Source organism: Tribolium castaneum, chromosome 5 (assembly GCF_031307605.1).
Source record: "Tribolium castaneum strain GA2 chromosome 5, icTriCast1.1, whole genome shotgun sequence".
Lineage (NCBI taxonomy): Eukaryota > Metazoa > Arthropoda > Insecta > Coleoptera > Tenebrionidae > Tribolium > Tribolium castaneum.
Window position 1 is genome coordinate 6,365,582 of NC_087398.1, and position 10,702 is coordinate 6,376,283.

General features: G+C 34.8%; 1 protein-coding gene across 1 annotated transcript; it reads left to right on the forward strand.

Annotated features, from left to right (window-relative positions):
• Positions 1–464: 464 nt before the first annotated feature.
• On the forward strand, positions 465–1,685 carry LOC663512 (ankyrin repeat and SAM domain-containing protein 6). The gene is made up of 3 exons (XM_969552.5): positions 465–753; positions 798–1,007; positions 1,055–1,685. Exons 1-3 carry the CDS (start codon positions 498–500, stop codon positions 1,552–1,554), a joined length of 966 nt encoding a protein of 321 aa, XP_974645.2. The 5' UTR covers positions 465–497; the 3' UTR covers positions 1,555–1,685.
• The last annotated feature ends 9,017 nt before the right edge of the window (positions 1,686–10,702 follow it).

Here is a 10,702-nt window from a genome sequence, read left to right on the forward strand (position 1 = left end):
GTTTTCTTTATCAACAAATATAACGATTTGTTTTTCCGAGAACTTAAGGGCGCCTCCACCATATGTCACAACGGCGCCTCCACCATATTTCACAACGGCGCCTCCACCATATGTCACAGGGTGGGATCAAAAGTCATGTGGGTGGTTTTGTATAAAAAGGTTTATTTACAGAAAATGACTAGATTTGATGAGAATGCGTACTTAATTTGTTGTGGGGCACATGTCACTCTGGGTATCACTAAACTGGACTCCCTAATATTCCGCGTTTTTATTATGTTTCGAGAAGCTGACTCGACAGTATTGAAACATAATTCTTTTCGTAACATAATTTTTGCTACGGAATATTAGTTAATAACAAAATAACCCGATTTCTGCGTATGAGACAATATATTAAAAATTAAGTTGTTAAAATATTGGTGGTCAAAAGAAATTATCATTGGCAAAAAATCCCGATATGATCAGACCTGTGTGGAGGTCGGAGTAGTTCAGTATTGAAGATGGCCTCAAACGAAGAGTTTATAAGAAAAAATAAAGTGGTCATAGTTGACGAAGACAAAAATACCAAGCTCCATTACGCTGCGGCTTTGGATAATTTAGAAGAACTTGAAAAAATAGTGACGAAAAAACAGAAACTTGACCCTGAGAATTATCTTGGATGGACTCCGCTGATGATGGCGGTCAAAAACTCGCAAGCAAAGGCAGTGGACTTGCTTTTGTGTCATGGGGCAGACGCCAGTAAAAAAAATAATTTTGGTAAGATTTAATCACAAAAACTGAACCCTCATGCAAAATTGTAGGCCTGAATGTGTTTGCAATGAGTGTGGCAAGTGGCGACCTCGACATGGTCGAGCGCCTTTTAAACCACCTCCTTTGTGGGGGCATATCAAGACAAAGTTTGCACAAAACCATTTCTCCGGTTTCTTTGGCTCTTTTATTCGGACACGATCACATTTTCAAGTATTTACTGGAGCGCCATTTTGACCCGAACGCCGCCACACCATTGACAGGTAAAAAGTGCATTTTTTGCATTTTGTTGATTTTATCGAATTTTTAGGAATCACTCCGGCGATGTTTGCGGCCGCTTTGGCCAACAACAAGGCCATGAAAATGTTAATGTTATCTAACGCCGACCTGTCGTTGAAAAACTGTTTGGGGAAAACGGCCTCAGACATCGCGCAATCAAGGCACAGGAAGCTCGATATTGCTCTCAAAAAGCAGCAACCGAACGTTCCCTTCTTTGTAATCAACCAAACTACGAATTCGCCAGTTTTTCAGCTGGCTCCAAATTTTGCCAGTGGAGAAGGGCACTTGAGGAAATCTTCAAATACTTTAACCCCAAGTGCTCCAAATTTGCTGTGTGCTAATGTTACACCTATTGCTCCAGTGACACCTCACACCATGCCGCAGATGTTTTTCCCACCGAATTTTACGCCCAGCAATTATGCAACTCCAGTGGGAGCGTTCGATTCTTCACATCTTAGTTTCTTGAACGCCGCTATGACTCCGTCAACTATGTTCTTCTCGCCTTTTTCTCCACAACCGATGCCTTTGTAGTATGTTAAGGTTTGATAAGTGATTTTAAATGTGATGTTACCAGTTTTAATATTTTTGTACGTTTTTAAAATTTTACGCAATAATTGTAGGCACAACTGACTTTTCATTAAATAAATATTTTCGACTAATAATTTTTAGTGTTTTATTCTGAACTACTAAAGGAAACTTATTCAGTAAGTTTAATTAAATAATATTGATTCACAGATAGAACTGTTAAAATTGCACAAAAGATACAGTCAATACTATTTGTTCAAATTGTGACGTGAAAAGTTACGTAAATGCTTCTACCAAAGAGGTTTTGGATAAAGTTAAATCACCGCTACGTACCGTTTCAAAGGCTAAAACAGTATATTCCTTCTAGAAAACCAAGTGAATCGACTACGAATTTTATATAAGATGCATCAAACTTTGACCACCACTAGTGGTTACTGTAAAATGGACTTCAAATTTTTGCTAGCAAGTTTAGTAAAAAGCTTTTAATTCTTTTAATCTCAACCTTTTCTAAAGAGCTTTTGTCTCGCAAATTTACCTAATAGAAATTTTTAATTTGTCTATTCTTTAGTCCTACACTTATTGAAAAGGTCTTACGCCTTTTCGTATCAAGATTTGATTTTCTTGCTAAAAGATTACTCTTCACACCTTTGTGTTTTATCAAGTTAGAGCTAGAATTTATTATTTAATTACTAAATTACGTGTTTTCCAAATTGTTAACTTTCGGCGTTGCAACCGTTTAAAGAAGTGATCCGTTCGTAGCAGTTCAGTATTTCATTAAATTGATTTCCAGTTTCGGCGGCGTTTTCTAAATGCAAGCATGTTAGGATGATGAAAGTGCTTTAGAATCAGGCACGACGTTTCCAGTCTAGTCTGTTGAGCCTTTAATATTTGAATTGGCGTCTGTTGTTGCACCGAACACCAAATGTTGTTAATAAGTCTCCGTCACTTACGTCTGCTGAGTGAATTAATCATACTTGGCCGCAGGCACGACGAACATCTCAGTAGGATTAAAACTCCTAGCGTGGTGGTTTTGCATAAATTCAAGCGAGTTTGTGCGAGCTAGACAGCTTTTATTTCTGCATAAATTACAAGCAATATCTTTCGAAAAAATGCGGCTTGTTCCAACAATCCGCAAAAGTAAAATTAAATACACTCTTACGGTTTTTATCAAAGCACTGGCAGGATTCGAACCAAAATGATGAGAAAGTTGTGAGAAATTTTGTGTACGCAGCATAAGGTGTAATAATATATCGATAGTCGGGGGACTGTTATTCATAAATAACATGCTCATATTTATGGAGGCAATAATCGAGACCTACACACTGTCAATGGGATTCATACATCGCCGCATTCCAGTCTAAGGTGAGGTTCAAACTACTCGTTCATCGTTCACCCTCCCATCAGGTAGTATTGTATAATGTTTAAAAAGAACACTCGATCTTCAATAGCACCAGCTGACTTGCATAAATGCCACTGACAGTGATTTGGCGAATTAAACTATAAAACGTGTCAGTTTGTGACTGCCGTTAATTAAAACGTTTGAGTGAGTTGTTGCGATTAATGCGTTCGAAGCTAAATTTTACGACAATAATGTCGCTAATGCATCCATTGTTTTGGCCACCGCATTAAAATATTTAAATCCTAATTTTGCGGTTGCAAATATCAACGGATTTCATAACCGCGGGCATAAATATTCTAAACTATTATTGAATCAAAAAACTACTCAATAATGAGACATTCAATCCCAGATTAAACCTCCTACATATTTAACTTATATGAGTAAATTCACTCGAACCACTCTTTTATTTTCACTTTAAAATAGTTATCTAGAATAATTTTCATATCATGTATGTGATCGGCGACCAAAAAATAAAAAATTGAACCAAACACATGCATTTTCGATGAAATAATTATTTCGTTAAATGTCTGCCGATATTCTCTACCAGCTGTGTTGAATACCCTTCGCAATGCCAACGAATTCATCAATAATTCCAGAGCCACAGGATTTTAAAAATCGTTAGCAGTTGAAAAAGCGATAATTATTTAAACATTTGCTTTGTAATCGATAAGGAATCGTTGACAAAATTAAAGGCATTTTTTCTAAATAATTTACTCTCTGATAATTTATACATTGAATTCTATACAATTTGTTTTTTCCTTGCTTATTAAGTTGTTAAAAGCTAAAGATATTCGGTATTGTGCTAGGTAATGAAATTTTATTAGGAAATTTCCAGACAAAGCTTTGCCCACAAAACACATTACGTAGTTATTCACTTTTTTTAATTACGTTGCATTGTCTTCGATACTTTTGTGTTTCTAAATTAAGGCTCTTCAGGATCATTATGTTGAGGCTTTTGATGAAACTCTAATATTTGCTCGTCCTTTGCTTTAGAGAAGAATCCTCGAAGATAAAATGTGTGTTGGAAACGTCAGTTTCCTAAAACGTTAAAAAACAACAAACTTTCTGAAAATTTAAAACTTCATACTACCCTATACATCATATTTATTTTATACTGTGTTTGACTTTGAATAATGTGTGAATCCCTAATGTAATTTCGAGCTGGATATTAATTTAGCGAATTAAGTTACACATTAGAGCTGTTTAAAAGATGAAATTTCACCTCCAGTGGAACACTGTTTTACACCGGAGTGAGAAACACAATCCGTCCCATTCCTGTTAATAAAATATTAAGCAGAATGGCAAATGTGATGACTAAATTGGTGAACGTAATTATTGATTTTGTAATGGAAACCTCCCGAGATCCAAGCTGGAAGAATGAATTTGTGAAACAGGCTAGGATATGTTTCTGTAAGCGAATCCTCACATTCCGTGAACAAATGAACAGATAGTATTTAGATCAGTAGCTAAAGTACAGCTTTTCCAATTGTGTTTCAGAGTCAAAGGTATTTCAGAAAAAGGTGTTAATGAACAAATTCTACGATACAGATAACTTTACAGAAAAAAAATTGTTGTTGATGTTGTAATATTGGTTTCTTGTGTCTGGGCAAATGAAGGAGTTTTGTGCTTGGACCCGTGCCACTGGCCATGTTGTGTAAAATGATCATTTGTATTCCAGAATCCTTGCGAAATTAATAATAAATAATAAAACAAATTAAGGCTGTGCCTTGTGGCGGAGTGTGCATGAAATATGAAATAATTTGTCGGCCGATGACTTTATGTCATCATAATTCAGCATAATGTCGAAACGAACACATCTCTCAGGACAACAAATCAAAACGAACACGACGGCCCAGGACGAGTATGAGTCTTGGCCGCCTGCGGTCCTCTCTTCGTTTCAGGGTCCAAGGTGCCCCGTGGTGAGATTAATTACCGTCGAGGTTTAATTGTGCGGCGCGCTTGCTAATGGATTCCCGTCTTGTCTTATGAAGCCGCCGCTTATACTTCTTACCTGAGAACGCGACAACGTCAGATGCGCGTAATGTGTTTCTCTGTGTAATGTTTTACGTTATTTATGAGGAAAAATGATAAACAGTCCGGAATTATGAAAGGCGCCACGAATAGCTTTTAATATTTCCCTCTACATTGTAATTTTGAGTTTTAATTGTTTGCTGCACCGTAAGGTGATTGATGTTTTTATTAACAACGCTTACGGTGCACCTCATAATCATAAAATACGCAATGAAGGATCACGCTTTATGGGCACACTCTTAAAAAGCCAACAGCTGCTTTTTAAGTTCTTCATTCGGGGTTTCACGCCACGAAAACGAACACAAAACGCATCAGCTAAGACTTTGGCTACCTACATTATGAGCTGTAAAGTCTACTTTCAATAAACAGCGAAATGGAAATTATTTGGAACAATTATTTATTCCATTCATTATGAAGTTTTTTTAAAACGTAATTAATTACTTAATAAACAATTAGTTTATTAAGTTTAAAGGAAAAATGTCGCTGATCTCCAAATGCTTTTATTCTATTTTAATTACAGTGGCACCTCTATAAGTCGAAGTACCTGTTACTATAAAAAAACTCGAAATATAATTATAAAATTAGCAATTAAAGAAAATCCATAAAATTTACAAAATACACCTTGTATATTACATATTTAAGTTTTTTTAGAACTTTTAAAAAAATTAGTATATTGCAATAAAACAGAAATTTGCTAATGTCTTGTATTGCATGTATTTTCTAAAAAATAAGATTTCTTTTTTTATTTCAAATCAGTATCTCTCTCGGAATGAAGTAATCAAGTCATTTGGCTTCACATATTTTTTAATTCAAGAGAAAAGTTATCTTTCTTTCTTTTTCTTTTATTTACGCCATGATTTCTCAAATTTTTTACGAAAAATTATCAAAAAGCACTAAATTAAGGTAAATAAAACATTGTTTTGGAATTTTCCCAGCGTGTAGATTGACTTTTGAATTCGAAAATCTCATATTTTCAAGAATTATGGACAAATAAAGTGAAAAATCTTAATTTTAAACATTGTTTTACCTTTTTTATGATTTTCAGCAAGTTTTGACTTAAAAACCTGAAATTTTTGCCGAGTTTTGGTATAAATTTCTTAAAAAAAAACAAATAATTTGTGTATTTTTAGTCAAAAATCATAAAGAATGATTCAAAGTACCGTCAAATTTGCGCCATTTTTCAAGCATTTTTGCACAAATTACTGAATTAAGCTCATCTCACCAGTGAGCTTTTTTGTGATTTCAGTATATTTTTCACTCAGAAGTACCCTCATTTCGCGAAATCAAAATCAAGAACTAGCAAATTGGGTAAAAAAACAAAGTTTGTTTCCTTTTCAAAGCATTTCGGAACTTTTTTCATTAATAACTTTAATTTCAATTTTAGTAACGTAAAATTTTCTGTGAATTAAATGCAAGAAAAGTGGTGGAAATTCAATAATAAACGGTTGTAATTTTTGCATTATTTTAAGTATTGCTGTTGTTTTTTTTAATTGTATCTAAAAACAATGCTGAATGAGGAATATGAGGAATTTTTTTTAGGAGTCAGAAGTTCCATAAAACGGGAACTAAAGGTAATGAAAAGGTCTGTAAATAAATAATCGTTTAGACAAGATTATTTATTGCTTTTGACATTAACAAACGGTCACCGAAAAAGGCCTTTAATAAGTGTTTTGTAACGGAAGCAGAATGAATGATATTTCGGAATTTGCAAACAAATAGGTGGGAGTTTCCAGATTTGAAAATTAGATATTATTATAATAATTTTCCAATTTCAATTCGAGAAAATTATGGAAATTGTGAAGTGGCACAAAAATTATTAGTGTTTCGTACGTTTCTAAAAAGCTTCGGCAGTAAATGTCCCGGTGATAAATAATGAATGAAACTTGAGGGAGACATAAAACAAGGGCCAGGTTAATCGTTTAATATTCCATGGGATTAACAACCACGTTCCAGCAATAAGCCTACAAACGTCAATGACGCTCATATTTTGTTTAAAACAAAATGTCTTAAATTAATGGAACTAAATTTCGTCACCATATAATTTTCCACATACGAGTACGTAAATGTCGGGTTAATTTTGCTAATGAAGCACTTTTTGGGATGATACTTGCTATAGTTTTATTCGGTTTTAACAACTCTCACACTCGTAATGGTTATTAAAAGTTAAACATGTAGTCGTGTCGTAAAACATTTCGCAATCACAAATTACTTGTTCGTTATGAATTTAATGTCAAACATAACCGAACAATTTGCATAATGTCGTTCATAAGTCGACCCGGATTTGGGCAAGGTTGCCACTGATCGGCCTTATTAGTTGAATACAACTTCAAGTTTGATCTAAACTTCATTACTCTAGAACATTAACTCGCTCAAACCGGGATAAAAGTTAACCGCTTGTAAACATCCCAATTAAATTGAATCAAAAACGGTTAAGCTTCAAAAGATTACGTTTTAAATTAAAACATGTTTGTTATTGACATCGAACACACTCGTACATGTTTACGCAGCCCTTGGATAAGTAACTCATTTCTATTCTGATTCATAGTTTTATCCCATGGCAGGAAAAGGGTGAAAAGGCTTGACCCTCCCATTTGCAATTGAATACATTCAATTACAGCCTGTCCCAGCTATGAGTTTTTCGGTCAATATCTCCGGAACACTTCCAATTCAAACACAAAACTGGAATTTATTAATAACGATTACCTTTCAATTTTCACTGAATAAGTATTTCATAAATATTTCAGGTTTCTTTTTTCTGAATTCGGTTCTGAAGTCGTGTTGTTTTGTTGTGCTTCATTCCGGCATCATAATTTACCAGTGGACCGAAAAATTGCCTAGAGGAGTTCGGTAAAATGTAATCATGCAAAGGATAAACTAAACTATGACAAAGTAATTTAAAGCAGCCTTTCATATGGTTCTTCTTAAAATGCAGGTAAAATTCCAGGCCGGCTGAGCTAATGAACTATCAAAAAGTGACGAGGGATGACAATATCACAAGAACGGCTTTACAAGCCGATCAGAAAATGTCCGCGTATATTGGAAATTTAATTGTGCTCATAATTAAATTCATAATTGATAGTTTAAACGCCAGTGGCAATGAATGTATATTTCCGAGTTATTGGCTGACTCGCTGTTCCGTTAACGATGGTTAAATAGGCCGTCGAGAATACACACAGTGTATTTTGGAAACTCCAATATGCAAATTTATTTGGAGAAATGAATCAATCAATCACTGTGAAGTGTCTGTGAGTCAGAGCTCTGTTGCCTGTGATAGATGGTGCTACGTTCCTACGCAGAGTTGCCTAACCACGGGGAAATAATGACAATTTCCAACTCGTAGCTGTTGTTTTGCCTCAACATGACAGCGAAGAGTGTGTAGGATGACAGCACAATGTTACTAAGGCTCGACTCGCTTCAACTTTTACTAAAAATCTGCAACATGTAACATGCTATGTTCGCTAAGATCATAAAATGTTTTCATGATTGTAACCGGAATTTAAGGCTCAAGACACGACTAGCGACGCGTGATTAATATCCTGCTACATACGGTTTCTATATGCGCTATGTGCCGCAAAAATACAATACTGACATCGTCTGCTTTTAATGAACTTTTTAAAGCCACGAAATAAAATTATACTCCATAGAGAACGGCTTTTGATTTAAATTTCTATAGGAGATTTGAATAAATCCACACGAGACTAGGAAAATAAAAGGCGATTCGAATAAATATCACGTGGAATTGTGAATCAAACAAACTTGTTCTCTCAAAACGGTGTTGTTTTTGTTATTCAATTTCGAAAACGTTAATTGTATGCACTACTATTATTACAACTGGGAATGAAACGAATAAATAATAATACGAGTGCGAAAACAAGCTTAAAGCTCGAGGGTTGTCATTATGCAACGAGCGTATGCGAGTTACATACTAGACACCCGAGAACTTTAAGCGTTTTTGCGTAAATGTTATTCAAAATTTTAGTTTAAAACACGTTGCTATGGGAAGCTTAATATATGATATCTATGATATGATATTAAAAAGAGGGCCTAAAATGTTACCAACAAAAAAACAAAATAATTTTTCTCGTGTGTAATTTTTTATAGAAAATAATTTTGGGTGGTGACAAATTACATAGCTCCACACGACCGTTTTGGGTTCTTTGAAAATGTAGAATTCCAAGGATAATTTTCATGTAACGGTATTATGCTAAGCATTAAAATTATAACGACTAATATAAATCTGCCTACGGCGACGATTTTATGTGAAGAGAGTAATAGATGCATCGAAGCAAAGTAAAAAATAAGCAGCTGCGTTAGAGCAACCCCGCACGCATCCAGCTAAATTACCATCACCAGAGGGTAGAGTAACGTGCCAGACGTAGGTCAGCAAGGACGTCGGCTCATCATTCATGATAAGGATAACAATATTTATCGTAGAGAAAAGAAAGAGAGAGCAATAAATCGCTCGGGGCAGAGGTCATGTAGTACTTCCACCCGCACACCCAGCGTTCTCACGCCTCGCAAGCCTTCGGATTTGGATGGACATCAGGTGCTTTGTATTTCAATTCTTTCGCTTCGAATGTTGCACATGTCGTGCACAAATATTTTCTTGCTAAAGCGGAAAAACGCGAACACGTTACATATACAATTAATTTTTTTGCATATGAAATAATTTAGTTGTGATTTATTTTAATTTCGCCAAAATTCTGGTTTAATGGGCACTGCGTTATAAATTAAAAGCACTTAACATAGTTGTTCATTTCTGCGTGGTGGAAATAAATGGAACTTTTTAATGATTGAATTGACAATAAAAGAGTTTCAATTAACTTTGCGCAAGCACGTTGTGCCGGAACTTTCTCTAATATATCGCACAATTTCACCAACTAAAAATAAAACTACAGATATAACCTGAGCTTTATTAGTGGAAATAAATCATTACGTGCGTCACATTCGAGCACACGAAATTTTCCAATTAAATTGCAACGCAAAACCTTTCATAAATCCATTTCAACTCATCTGGGAGAGAATATATTTCCAACTCGTTTGATGTTATTAGACGTTTTAACATTTCCGACACCTACTCTAATGCGGAGGTACCACTGATAATAACCTGCCTAAAACTTAACACCGCTTTTCCCTCTCACCTTTCGCATTGAATGCGAATTAAATGAAAAGTTTGGCTTTAGCGCGGAAACACGCCTAAGATAAGTAAATTGGCAAGTAAGAGCTCGCTAAATACATAATCAGATGTAAGTGAACCCACGTAAAATTTTATACGTGGAGCATCCACACGTTGAACCTCGATTTTTTCTTTTTACGCGTACAGGTTTTCCCCTTGTTTATGAAAACTCGAAAGAAAGAAAGTGTGTTTAATTATTTTTGACGTAAAATAGGTTGCGTGCTTTCTTATCTCTTGACAAAGAGTAAGTAACTCAAATTTTGTTTAATTAAACGCGTGTGCATTAAAGTAACTGTGAAACTCTAATTACTGATAATTACTTTACAAAGGTTTGGAATTTTTAACAAACTCGGAGCAACTTCGGGTTACATTAGTTTACTTTATTTGGAAATTTCAAAAAAATAGTCACATCAGCGAAATTCTCCCAAAACCACGATTTATGTCAAATTTTAGTTTCGTTTCAAGGAATTGGTCACAGAATATGAATAACCAAAAATATTCATGAAAATATTCAAGTTTTTTTAGTAGTTATATTGTCATGCCGTTTT

Bases quoted from the DNA above. Each gene is read 5' to 3' on its own strand.
- LOC663512 (XM_969552.5), top strand. From the start codon at position 498: ATGGCCTCAAACGAAGAGTTTATAAGAAAAAATAAAGTGGTCATAGTT. The intron at 754-797 runs GTAAGATTTAAT...GCAAAATTGTAG, and splicing joins CAGTAAAAAAAATAATTTTG to GCCTGAATGTGTTTGCAATG. The intron at 1,008-1,054 runs GTAAAAAGTGCA...TCGAATTTTTAG, and splicing joins CGCCGCCACACCATTGACAG to GAATCACTCCGGCGATGTTT.